General features: G+C 47.4%; 1 protein-coding gene and 1 pseudogene across 1 annotated transcript; one reads left to right on the forward strand and one right to left on the reverse strand.

Moving 5' to 3' along the window:
* Positions 1-3,251: 3,251 nt before the first annotated feature.
* Positions 3,252-7,165, reverse strand: LOC136520597 (ATP-dependent zinc metalloprotease FTSH 1, chloroplastic-like). The gene is made up of 5 exons (XM_066514150.1): positions 5,757-7,165; positions 4,851-5,097; positions 4,579-4,762; positions 4,312-4,483; positions 3,252-3,776 (listed from the first exon to the last, which is right to left on the reverse strand). Exons 1-5 carry the CDS (start codon positions 6,984-6,986, stop codon positions 3,555-3,557), a joined length of 2,055 nt encoding a protein of 684 aa, XP_066370247.1. The 5' UTR covers positions 6,987-7,165; the 3' UTR covers positions 3,252-3,554.
* On the forward strand, positions 7,022-11,108 carry LOC136524757 (uncharacterized; annotated as a pseudogene).
* Positions 11,109-13,936: the final 2,828 nt, after the last annotated feature.

Below are 13,936 nucleotides of genomic sequence, written 5' to 3' on the forward strand. Positions count from 1 at the left end.
ACGGAGGTAGAACCAGCTGTTGTACCAGCAACGGTTGGACAATGCGAGCTGGGCTGGGATGTAGAAGGGCTGCATGTCTTGGCGCACTTGGAGAGTGCAGCCGCCGGCCCTCAACGCCTTCCGCGTGCCCGTCGTGCCCACCGGCTTGGTGTTGAGCCCCGCCCGAAAGAAGTGGAGCCACAACTCTTAGTGAGGGGCGATGCCCAGGTACCCCTCGCAGACGGCGACGAAGATGGCCGCCTGCGTGATGAAGTTGGGGTTGAAGTTGTGGAGCTCCACGCTGTAATAATGCGGGAGCGCCTGCATGAACCGGTCTGCCGGCAAGCCAAGGCCGCGCTCGTGGAAGGCCACAAAGCTCACGATGTAGCCATCACGTGGCCTCGGCTCTGGCTCGTTCCTCGGAGCAATCCACTCCGATCTGTTGGGGTTGGTGATCGGGTGGAGGAGACCGTCGTCGACGAGCGACTGCAGCATCGTCGTGGACACATCAGACGAACCCCAAGGATCCACCTGGAGGACAACAGCGCCGCCGGCCATGGGTGCGGTGGAGAATGTGGCTATGGCGGTAAGGCATGCTCTCGCTATCCCTCTCTCTCTTTCCTTTCCTCCCCTTCTCCCTTCTCCCCGACGCTCTCTTCCTCTGTTCTTAGCAACCGCTCGAGGGCAGAAAGGGCGAACGCAGGCGGAAAAGGTAAGGAGGGGCGGGGCGTGGCTCGTCACGTATTTATGAGGGAGGGAAAAGGGCGAAACGGACGGGCGACGAAGCCGGAGAAGTTTCCCTCAGATCTAGCGCAGTTAATCCGGATCTGACCAAACCACCCCGCGTCCACTTTCTTCTTATTAACCGCGTGCACACAGTAACGTTCCATCCGCAGACGTCGTGTCGCATTCGACCATAGCAACGGCAGGCGCCGTTCCATCTCCCCGAGGAACCGCCTCAAAAGGCGCACCCGCCATTGTCAGTCGATGGGAAGGGAATATCCCCCACCCGATTCCTTTCAGACTAAGGAACTGGGCACCGAGCTCGTTACGGTCCAGGGGTTCGAAGGCTGGGCTCCCAAGGGTCTCGATAGCCGCCCCAGGACAAACAGAGTCAGGAATGACTATGGGCGAGCCCGTACATGGCCGAGGCCCAAGCAAGCAATTGCTTGGGATGCCCTAAGTCGTGTCCGAGACCGGCAGGGAGGTCTCTGAGTGGGATCCCACCGTAGGGAGGCACCGAGCCCCCGGGGCCAATCGAACGGCCCTGGGACCCACTAGAGAAGCCCTCTGGTACTTTTGGAGTGTGTCTCTGGACCGCTAGCCGACCCCTATCGAATGGGGCACGGGCCTCCCCTCGGACTTACCCGATAACAGCTCACCGGAGGTGTCATTGCTCGCCCACCGAGGGTAGCCTGGCATACTCCACCCCTCCTTCCAAACGAAAATGATACACGAGGGCCACACAAAAAAGACAGGAAAACTCCTGATCGCCCTCTTACTCCGAGCAGAGGCTATAAAAGAGAGTAACCAGGGCCGCTTCTAGGGGGAAGAGACACCCACGTGCAAGCAACGCACAACGCTCTGTAACACACGCTCTCTCACTGCAAGAGATCAACATCTCAAGCAACCCACGCCACTCTACGCAGAGACCTGGGACTAGCTCCCTCTCTCGCTCAGCTTGTAAGCCCCTACTACAAGCACCTCGGTGCAAGGAATACAAGATCGCTCTCTTAGACTGGACGTAGGGCACCTATTGCCTGAATCAGTATAAACCTTGTGTCTCTTTGCATCACCATCCGGGATTAGGGGCACGCAGTACACTTTCACTGGTCGGTTGAGGACCCGCCGGACCAAAACACCGACAAACATACTGCTGAGTGTGCACAATGCTCTGTCCAAGGCCTTGTCCAAAGTCCGGCTGGTATTCCATTCGCCACCCTCTCAACAGGTTGAAAGGATGACGGGTGAGATTGTCAGCCTCTTGTCAGCAAAGAACCGCAAGGCGGGTGACGCCATATGGAGCACAATGGAGCAAATTAGGATGGAGTCCATAGAGGACGGCGACAATTCATCAACTTCTTCTCAAGATCCACAAGCAGGATCATCGGACATTCACACGGCCACTCGGTCTGTAATCGGGTACATAATGTTCCTACGGTCTCGTTACTCGTCAATGGTTCCAAATGTATCTCAAGCATCTAGACTTGGTAAGTATGTGCCTCAGAGTAGACAAGTGCCTCCTTTAATCAGCCTGGTTATTGAGATGGTTTCTTCTGTACAAGAAAAGCTTGCTAACAAGTCCGAATCATTTCAAGATCAAGCCCTCAGATTTTTATTCTTGCTTAACAACGCAAACATGATATGGAAGTACCTCATCGACTATCCTTTCCCTTCTCACTGAGTCCACGTGACAGTCCTCGCTGGCAAAGTTGAGAGCTATATGCAGAGCTATCTACAGTTATCATGGGCACCGCCATTATCATGCTTGCTCAATCCTACACCTATCTTCTTTGGGAGAAAGAGACACAACTCCTCATTATCCAAATTCGAGTCTGAATTTAAGAAAGTCTACACTACCCAAAAGCTATGGAAGGTCCCGGATCCTGAGCTGAGAAAAATGCTACGCAAAGCTATCGCCGAGAAAATCATTCCAGTCTATACAAAATATATAAAAGATTACAAATTTATTATTATTACTACCCCGAAATTCAGACCCCAAATGCTTGAAGACATGTTGCAAGAGATATTCGAAGGGTGAGAGTGCGCCACCAAAGATGTGTCACCGTAGGTACATTTACAGTCATATATGCTTCCATCTATGTTGCTTCTGGAATGAAATGTTGTTTCTTCAGACGACATCACTTCTGAACCTGCATATGAATCAGATGAAAAGCTCAGGCCTTATAAAACTCCATTTGGCTGCTACTATTTGTATTTCTTTTTTTTGCTCATTTCTGAAATAAATATGTAAGAGCAGAGAGCTGCCTGTACTTTGTGCCTTGCTGCAACTCGGTACTCAAATGGATTGTTTTATTTTCTCTGTGATGTGACAAACAGGATCAGCAACAATAAAGTTTGAAGAATTTTTTTTATCATGTTTGTACCCTCATCAAATCATATTGAAGTAGATGGAGAGTACGTATATATGTGTGCAAATGACTAGTCATTGTATTTTCTACAGATTGCATTCACTTTTCTTCGCACTTTTCTAAACTTCACAACAAAGTTGTTAGGGTACAGGAAAAAAGTAGGGACCGCACCATGTCTAAATTTACTCATTTATACGCAGTCAGATGAATATAGCCCAGTAGCATGAGATGAGCATATTTATTCACAGGCGACAGGTCAACCATGTGCTATAAATCTAAGCAGTAACATTTTACTTGCTCAAAGTCAGTAGATGCTTTTTACAATCAACTACTATACAGGTATGCAAAAACATCTTTGGCTACATCAATGTGGTTCCTACAAGCTGGGCTCTCCATTTTCATCCCTTTGTGATTGCTCTCGCACAAATCACTCAAAAGCATATCCACCGCGGCGAGCTAGCTAGCCACACGCCTTGTGATATCTCAAGCGACAAACAACTCGGCTTGGCCATCAATGAACAAGCTCATGAACTCATCCCCGTCCACGGTCTCCTTCTCGATCAGGAGCTGGGCGAGCTTGTGGAGGATGTCAATGTGCGTGGTGATGATCTGTGTTGCTCTAGAGTAGGCCTTCTCCACCAGTTCCCTCACCTCAGCGTCCACAACATCTGCTGTCGCCATCGAGTAGTCCTTCTGGCTTGACATCTATGAGAAAAGAAAATGTGAATATTTGTCAGATTACTCTTTAAACTGGTGCTACAAAACGTGAACAATTGTCAGACTACTATTCTGACTGGCTAAGAGTTAGCTAGCCAGGGAAATTCTGAGAAGAAAAAGGTAAAGCAGACGAGATATTTTCATGTTAGGCAGGGCAGTCAGGGTCGCAGCAGCCACACAAAATGAGATGCGTGCCTATTCACAGTTTCACACTGTTGGTACAAACCGACGACGACAGAATTGGCAGTATACAAGTGGCGTGCTATGCAAACACATTAGACGGGGATCCAGGTTTGCAGTGGTCATCAAGGTAAGTAGGCACTACAGAACATGTAGAAAATGACCTTCCCTAGATGCTGGTGGAGATTTCTGGAAACCGAGCAAATGGAGACAAGAATTGTTGAGCACATATGCTGCTATTGTTGAAGTTTGCATGCCTAGTTCTTCGATTGATTTTTACATGTTCTTGATTCCAGGCTAACATAATTATTCTTGCAAATCCATTTCAGTTACAGTGGCATACCTGTTGCCCCAAGAAAGGGTTTCCACCAGGTCCCCCAATCGCAACTTGGCCAATCTTCTTACTGAATCCAAATCTTTCAACCATCTGTCTTGCAACACGTGACACCTGCATAAAGTCGTTGGAAGCTCCTGTTGTGACATTTTCTTGGCCAAAGATCACCTCTTCAGCAACCCTGCAAACCATGAGATTAGCTCAAACAGTCCATCACTGTGCGCAACAGCAACAGTTAATGGTGCAGAAATGAACAAAAATTTCATGAAAAAGCACCTGCCACCAAGGGCTACAGCCATTTGGTTCTCAAGATAGCTCCTGCTGTACAATCCAGATTCTAGCCTTTCTTCGCTTGGAGCAAAGAATGTGAGTCCACCAGCCTGGCCACGAGGAATGATGGAAATCTTGGCTACTGGATCATACTCTGGCATGAGGGCGCCGACAAGGGCATGACCAGCCTCTACAAGTGCAGAAGTTCAGAGACAGGTGAGGAACCTGAACCCCACAAGAGGATTTATAACTTCTGGTTATAATTTGACAATATTTACCATGGTAAGCTACAAGCCTCTTCTTCTCCTCAGAAACAACAGCATTTTTCTTCTCAGGCCCAGCGATGATTCTCTCAAGAGCATCAGAGATCTCATCCTTGCTAATTTCCTTAAGATCACGGCGAGCAGCAAGGATGGCAGCCTCATTCATGAGGTTTTGGAGGTCAGCACCAGTGAAACCAGGGGTCCTTCTAGCAATTTTCTCAAAGTCGACATCTTTTGCCAAAGCCTTTCCTCGGGAGTGGACCTATTTGATTAGAAAAACATGACTTGTAAGCTCAAGTATACATTTAAAATGATCTCAGGATGCTGGGAAAAATCAAGGATTTTTTTAATAACTTTGTGCATGCTAGTACAGCTTGTAGCTATAAAGGTTAGCATGAGTAGATGGAGAATTGGAGATACATTAAGGGCATAGTAGATGGAACCCACAAAGCTAGAAAACAACATATGTTCTAATCTTACAAGGATATGAATCCTTTGTTCTATTATTCGATACATAGAACCATGGTGTTGGTAGATTTGACAAATCACCCTAACAACTTATACATTTAAGGGGCAGCCAACTGCCAAATATTTAGCCTCATTTGCACTAATCAAATTAGTTATGACCCAGCATCTTATAACTCTCTAAGAAGATGTGGAGCGTCTCCAGCGTCCAGGCTAACTATTGCAAAGATTCAATTTTTCATCTGTGTTTGTCGATTTCCAAGCAAGGAAGTACTCTTTTGTAGAATAACTGCATCAATGTCACTTAACTAATGAAAGTATCTTTAGTGGCAGGGGCTCTAAGCAGGTTTATAAATAAGTTCATCAACACTACTAGTAGTTCAGAAGCATATCAACTGCTAGCTAAGCACAAATTTACAGGTTAGTAGCAACAGGGGTTCGTCACTGACAACTGACCTCAAGAATCTTGACGCGCCCTGCAACATCTGGCCTGTCAACCATGACCTGCCTATCGAACCTCCCTGGACGTAGGAGCGCCGAGTCCAGCACATCGGGCCTGTTGGTCGCGGCAAGCACAATGACACCACTGTTGCCAGCGAAGCCATCCATCTCCGTCAAGAGCTGGTTAATGGTCTGCTCTCTCTCGTCATTACCCCCACCAAGTCCGGCACCACGCTGCCTCCCGACGGCGTCAATCTCATCAATGAAGACAATGCAGGGCGCCTTGGCCTTGGCCTTCTCGAAGAGGTCGCGCACCCTGGAGGCACCGACACCAACGAAGAGCTCGACGAACTCAGAGGCCGCGCAGGAGAAGAAGGGCACCCCAGCCTCCCCAGCGACGGCACGCGCGAGGAGGGTCTTCCCAGTCCCAGGCGGGCCGACCAGGAGACACCCCTTGGGGATCTTGGCTCCGAGCGCGGTGTACTTGTCGGGGTTCTTGAGGAAATCGACGACCTCCTGCAGCTCGAGCTTGGCCTGGTCCGCGCCGGCAACGTCGAGGAAGGTGACGCCCGTCTCAGGCACCTCCTGGAACTTGCTCTTGGAGCGGCCGAAGTCCATGGGCCCGCCGAGACCGCCGGGGCCGGCGCCTGGCCCGCCCTGCGCGCGGCGGAAGAGGAAGAAGAGGCCCGCGAAGGCGAGGAACGGGAAGAGGAGGTTGCCGACGAAGGCGACGAAGCCGCCCGGCCCCGCCGACTCGCCCTCGGAGACGGAGATGTCGACGCCGTTGGTGGCCAGGATGTCGATGAGGTCCGGGTCGTTGGGGACCACCACGGTGGCGCGGCGGCCGTCGACGGCCGTCAGCTGGAGCAGGCCGCCGTCCTTGGTGAAGCGCACGCGCTCCACCTTGCCCCGCTTGACGGCGGACAGGAACTCGCTGTACCGCCACTGCGCGCCCTCGGGGAGGTCGGAGGCGGCCGCGGAGGGCTTGGGCGCCGTGAGGAGCGAGCTGGAGAAGGGGTTGGCGGTCGTGGTGGGCGCCTCGGCCTGGAGCTCGGGCGCCAGGGCCGGGGCGGGGGCAGGCGCGTCTGCGGCGAGCGCGGGTGAGGCGGTGAGAGCGAGGAGCGCCGCTGCCGCGGGGAGGGGCTTGGCGAGAGGGAGCCGCGGCGGGCGGAGGGAGGAAGGCTTCGGCTTTGGGAGCGAGGCGGTGATGAGGAGGTGGGAGGCGGACACCGACGGCGGCGCCATGGCTGATGAATAGGTAGTTCTTGCCTTCTTGGGGGATGGCCGGGTGGGTGAGGTAGAGGTACTGAGGTGGGAGGCGGGGCCGGGAGAAAGGGGAGAGCTTGGGAGATGAGATAGCTAGGGGATAGCTAGGGGAAGGGAAGTGAGCGATGGTTTGCCGATTGACGTGGAGACGATGACGGCCATAGATCTCACTCTGCTATCTGGGGGCGAGAAATTTAGATATCTAACCTGTTATTCATACGCATAATATAACCCTCAATTCGTATGTCTTTGGAAAAATGATCCATGTCCTGCGAATTATTTTAAAATTTAATCTTTTTAAGAATTTCTCTATTTCTGTAATTCCAAAAATCATCTTTCACTGTTTGGGACGGGAGAAAAGACATCATTACCCTTCCCTTGTTTCTGTTTTGTTCCCGTTCGCTGGGGCCTGGACTCGACTCGCAGGAGCACGAGTCGCGAGCGCCGCGACGGACTCCCACGCGCCGCGGCATCTACGAGCTGCCCGCCGCCGGCCAGGTCCGGTCGCCGCCCGCCGGCCACGGCCAGCGCATGCGCCCTCCTCCCGCTGCTCCTCCTCCTCGCACCTCCCTGCAGTTCCTCCTCCCGCTGGCAGCTGCGCCTCCTCCTCTCGGCAAGGAAGCTAGGGTTAGAGGGGGTTTGCGGCGTTCACCACCGGGCCGGCCCCTGCGCCGTCCATTGGACTGCGGCTGAAGGGGCTGCGACCTCCACCTACTCCATGGCTCTAGGGTAAGAGCCCCAATCTCCTCCCTCTGTACTGTATGTTTAGGGTTCCTGTTGATTTGGGGGTACAATCTAAATTGTGTCTCTTTTATTTTTTGTTGGTATCCGGTAGAATCGATCCGGATCCGGATGGGGAATTTAGGTTGTGTGTTCAGTTTTCTCCATTCACAGCTAAGTTGGATGATGGGCGCTCTGTTGATGTGCTATGTAAATGTGATGAATGGGTTGTTGATTGTCGATTTTATAATCTAGAGATGCTACTCGGAGATTTGGAAGCTAGGGTGAAGTGGGGAAGCGGGCAGCAGCTTGTGATACATGAGTTTGACATGAGTGGTAGTGGAGAGAAGAAGCTGGTGGATGATAAAGACCTGTCACTTGCATTTGCTGAGAAGATGCATGATAAGTTGTTCTTGTTTGTTGATGTCGTGAATAAACCCGCAGAAATATTTTCCAACTCAGCTGTTACAGAGGCAGAGGCTGCTGCAAGTAATGTAGGCCATGACAATGCCACAGAACAAGGAGATTGTGGCAATCCTGCAGTTGTTTCTCATCAAATTGACTAGGAGAGTTTGCTGATAACTCCTCTTACAGAAGACCAAATTGGTACTGCACTTCCAGTGATGGATGAGGATGAAATGTATGAGTTTGTTGGCCTTAGAGCAGAGGATGAGAGAGCTGAACAGGCTAGGATGGCGGCCCAAAAGGTGTCTGAAATTAATCTTGATGATGTGGAGCTACAAGATGCAGACTTGTTGGTTCATGATCCTGTACCTGGTGAGGATTTTGTTTTCTGTGACAAAGAAGACCCTCCAATGGAAGTTGGAACAATATATTCTAGTATAGATGAGTTTAGGGCTACAGTGCGACAGCATGCTATAAAGGGGCAATTTCAGCTTGCAACAAAGAAATCTCGCAAAGATTATTTCAACGGCAAATGCGCTCATGAGGGTTGTTCATGGACTATTTCAGCAAGGTTGATGCGTGATGATCAACAAGTCAGGGTACTAACACTTTTCATATGCAGCAGCTAACACTTTTCATATGCAGCACACTAACTGACATGTTTGTTTCAATTTGACAGGTTGCAGTAAATAAAGGAAAGCATTTTTGCCCATCTACTAAAGAATTGATAACCAAGATGGCAAGCTACAAATGGGTAAGAGATAAGGCAATCCCTTTTCTAAAGAAGGATCCAAACATGCTTGCAATAAAACTAAAAAAAGAGTTAGAGGAAAAGTATCAAGTCACAATTGGGTACCCAACTGTGCATCTTGGGAGAAAGAAGGCAAGACAGGAACTTTTTGGCACATGGGAAGATAGTTTTGGTTATTTGTTCAACTTCAAGGCAGAGATTGAGCTCAGAATGCCAGGAAGTGTTGTAGAGATAGAGGTTGTGAATACGGAGGAAGGTGTATTTTTCCATAGGTTCTTTTGTTGTATGAAGCCAAGCATTGATGGTTTCCTTAATGGTTGTAGGCCATTTTTGAGTATTGATTCTATAGCTCTCAATGGTAGATGGAATGGGCACCTACCTTCAGCTACAGCACTAGATGGGCACAACTGGATTTTTCCAGTTGCATTTGGATTTTTTTATGGTGAGACTACTGATAATTGGACTTGGTTTATGTAGCAGCTGCAAAAGGCAATTGGTGATCCACCTCACCTAGCTATAAGTTCAGATGCTTGCAAGGGCCTAGAGAATGCAGTGAAGAAGGTATTCCCTTGGGCAGAGCATAGAGAATGTTTTATCCATCTGATGAAGAATTTTAGCAAGAGGTTTCAAGGGCCTGCATTTGGGAGAATGTATCCTGCAGCTAGGAGTTTTCAACCAGAATACCATGAATACTTGATGAAGAAGATGTATGAAGTAAACAAGAATGTTGAGCCATGGTTGAAAGCCAATCACAAGTTAAAGTGGATGAGGAGCCAATTCTCAGAGGCAATAAAGTGTGATCATATCACCAACAATGTGGCAGAGGTTTGGAACAATTGGGTGAAAGACCTTAAGGACCTTTCAGTGGCTGACCTTGCAGACAAACTGAGGTCCAAATTCATGGAACTTTATGCAAGAAGGAGAAGGATAGGTGAAAATTTTGAGGGACATGTAATGCTGCCACTTGTTGTACGCCAGCTATATGCAATGACCCGGCAGCTCTGTCACTTGAACACAGAAGCAGGTGGAAGGGATGAAGCACAGGTCTCAGAGGTCACTGCTTCACACAAGATCATAAGACATGTGGTGAATATTAAGGACCATGTATGCACCTGCAGGGAGTGGCAAGTGTTAGGTAAACCATGTGCACATGCTTTGGCACTCATCATCACTTGTAGAAATGCTAAGATGGAAGACTACTTGGATCCTTATTATTCAGTGTACCGTTTTAGACTAGCCTATGGTGGTGTGATCAAACCACTGCCCGATAAATCTTAGTGGGTGCGTGTGGAACTTGGATTCAAAGTGATGCCACCACTAGATAAGAGAGATGTTGGAAGACAATGGAAAAATAGAAAACCTAGCAGCCTAGAGAACAAGGGAAGCAAGCCTAGGGGCAAAGGCATGTGGAAGGTTAAGTGTCAAAATTGCTTGGGTCTTGGCCATAGGACTAACTCTCCAAAGTGCCCTCTTAATGGAACAAAGAAGAGGTAAATGTGTATGCCTTTTTGAAATAATGCATACTTACTGAATATTTTGTATTCATCTTAATTTTTTTTATACAGGAAAAGTCGAGCCAAGAAAGGGAAGGCGGGGAGACCTGCTGGTTGTAGCAAAGGTGATGCAACTCCTGGTCCATCCAAAAGGCAGAAGGTTGTAGTGGCAGAAGGCACAAGTGAAATCAACACTAGTCCTGGACCTATTACAAGGAGGCAAAGGTGATTCCTGAAAACTAAAATCAACACTAGTCTCTTTTAACCTATTGCAATTAACCTTTCTCATTTTTTAGCCAATTGCAACTAACAATTGGGGAACTTGGAGGGACAAATCAAATCACTACAAGCCCCAGAGCAGTTACAATAAGGTAAAAATCATTCATTGTGTGTGACATGTGTGCATCTTATCTCATGTACTGAACTATTCCATTGACCTATGGTATGTAGTGAAACTGGAGAAGGGCCAAGTAATACAATGACCACTTCAAGGAAGAGTCCAAGGAAGAGGCTAGGTCTCAAGAAAAAACTCACTCCAAGGAAGGGGAAGAACATGGATGCTTGAATAATCTTCCTGTAATGTCATGAGACTTTTGTCTGTTAAGATTCCCGACCATCTTTTGTGCATGTGAACTTGTGGTCCTAAATTGGCTGGATGACTCTCTTTTGTATGGCTATTTTTATGTGAACTATGTGAACTTGTAGTCGTATCAGATTGGCTAGATGGCGGAGTTGTTGACGTGAACCTATTTATTAAACTGTATGTGAATGTGTACTAATATTAAATCTATGCTGGAATTGTGCAGTTGATTTTATTATTTATGGTGAAATTGTATGGCTGTTTTTATCGTGTAAAACATGTTATTTACATTTATTTTGAACATATATATTTGATCTGTGCAAAATATTAGTCTTTAGGAGCATGGGACGGAGCTGGGAAGAAAAATGAATAGGCTAGGAAGGAGATTACATCACCTGGGACGCATCTGAGTGGCTAGGCATGTGTCCCTGGAATGAGGGAGGGGCAGTAACGTCTTTTCCCATGCCCTAAACAGTGAAGAGAGCCCCTGGAATTACAGAAATGGAGAAAATCTCGAAAAGACTAAATTTCAAAACAATTCGCAGGACATGGGTCATATTTCCAAAGACATGCGAATTGAGGGTTATATTATGAGAGGCGCGCGAATAACGGGTTAGATATCTAAATTTCTCTCTGGGGGCAGGGAAAGCGCGACTTGGACACTCACTTACTCAGAGTTTGCACTCCACAGATATTTGGCCTTGGCCGCCCAAGTTCTTCAACTCAAATCCAACACCTCAAGCAGAGACTGAAAACTTCAGGTTTCAGAATTTTTGGATTGGTATGGTATGTGCTAGTACCTTTTGAATTGTGTTCTTGTTCCCCCTTTGTTGTCAGGCTGTTGTTCACTATTGGAAGATTCCAATGTGGCTAATCTGTGTTCGATTGTTTGTAGCAAAAAACTACCAGAAAAGCCAAACAAATTAATTTGACATGTGCTTATTTATTGCAAGATCACCGTAGTTCATTCATTTCATGCATGCTGTTACTGATATCTAGGACATGAGTAGGGTAGCAGGTGCGCTGCGTGTCACCTCGAACAACAGATAATTTCCCCCATTGTTGTTTTTTGCTTCATTGAATTGAAAAGTGGTACTCCACAATCCTGGTTTCAAGTAATCATGGTGGTATTACTGAGCTTTATACCAACATTTTCTGTACATGATTACGCCCATATCTTGTTTTGTTTATTCCACCTAGTAGGGTTTTACTTTTGACAGGGTTTAGCCCATGTATGTAGTGGCAGCCGAGGAACTTAACCCGTATAAGAGGACGGCCACTAATCGTTTGATGAGTAGTTTCAGTTTCATCAAAATCTGGATGGCTACACAAGTATATGATGGAGTCTATTTTTCTTTTTTAAGAAAAGAAAAGAGAACTTCTCGCCTCTGCGTGTTCGCACACAACATTTATGTTATTACATAGTCTCATCGATATTCCTAATGAATAAGGGGAACAAGAAATACAAGTATATGATGGAGTCTATTATTAAATTTTCATCCACAAGAGGAGGCGAAAAGCTCCAACACAGCGTGGTCTTTAATTTTTGTTCGCTAACCGGAAAGTCTCCTTTGTTTTATCATCACGCTGTTGTACTGCCAAAACCATAGCCAGTATATTCCCCTGAAAATAGCCTGCAAAAAGATGTATATTTGGAATTTTCAAGGATTGGATCATTACGACGCCACCAAATTGTCCAACATAATGTGGCTACCCTAACTAGAATATATTTATTCTTTTTTAAATCAAAATTTGATAACCAACTCTCAAACATGTGGGAAACAGAGCTAGGAGGGGTTGACCCTGTAGCTATATAGATAGTCTTTCAGATTGTCTAGGCACCATAACAATAAAAGAAGATGTTTCATGGTTTTGCTACAATTACAAAAACAATACTTTTGATTGCCTTTCCAATTTCTCTTAGTTAGGTTGTCCTTTTGTTAAAATTACCCCGTGGAGATACGAAGGAAAGAAACTTTTAACCTCCAATTCAATTCATGAGAGAAGGTGTTGTCGATGTTTGACCACCGATAGCCTGCCACGGGGGTACCCGAGGCAGTATGTTCGGGTTTCAGCGTATGCAGAACTCGATGGTTAACGCAAGAGACAGTCGATTTATCCTGGTTCAGGCCCTCGATCGCAGATCGAGTAATAGCCCTACGTCCAGTCGGTGCTAGCCTTTGCGTTGGATTGATTATGAAGTGTTGTGTTGTACAATTGTTCTGTTGAACTCTCCATCCAAGGTGCTCTGCCCTCCTTTATATAGTCAGGAGGCCAGAATCCTAGTCGGTTTACAATGAGAGTTCCTAGTAGGATTACAGAGTAATACTACTACTAAGATTACAGGAGAAGAATCCTAATTAGACTAGGTCTTCTTCCTTCCTCGCGGGGTATCCTGTGGGTCCCGTACCGACAAGCCCCCGAGCACTTCATGGTTGAGTTCTGGAAGCCTCGTCTTGTTCCTTCAAGTCTCGTTGAGTAGGAACAAGCGTCGTCCGAGTGTTTTCTTGAGCGAAACCGTGTAGCGCTTTGTGAGAACTTTGTGTGGTGTGTACTTTTTTGTACTTTTTTGGAGAAAAAAGTACTTCTATTTGGATGTAGCCCCCGAGCCTCTTGCTGTTTGGCATAAGGAGCTTGAGGGTCTTTTCTTGAAATCTTCCTGGTTCTTCGTTGAAAGGCTCCCCGACTTCCTTGTTGAAAAGAGCTCTGATGCTGTGTTCGGGTTCTTTTTGTCATGTGGCCCTGACACCGTCTGTCTTTGAAGAAACATTCTGAGTGGTGTGCGCTTTTTTGGAGAAAAAAGTGCACTCACTGAGTGTAGCCCCCAAGCCTCTTGCTATTTGGAACAAAAAGTTGGAGGGTCTTGAATCTGAGTTGTTTGATAGAACTGTATACCTCTCCTTTTGCAGCCCCCGAGCATATATCCGGGTTGTTTTGTTCAGGAAGAACTCGGAAGTAGGGTTTTGGCATATTCTCTGGT

Source organism: Miscanthus floridulus, chromosome 18 (genome assembly GCF_019320115.1).
Source record: "Miscanthus floridulus cultivar M001 chromosome 18, ASM1932011v1, whole genome shotgun sequence".
NCBI lineage: Eukaryota > Viridiplantae > Streptophyta > Magnoliopsida > Poales > Poaceae > Miscanthus > Miscanthus floridulus.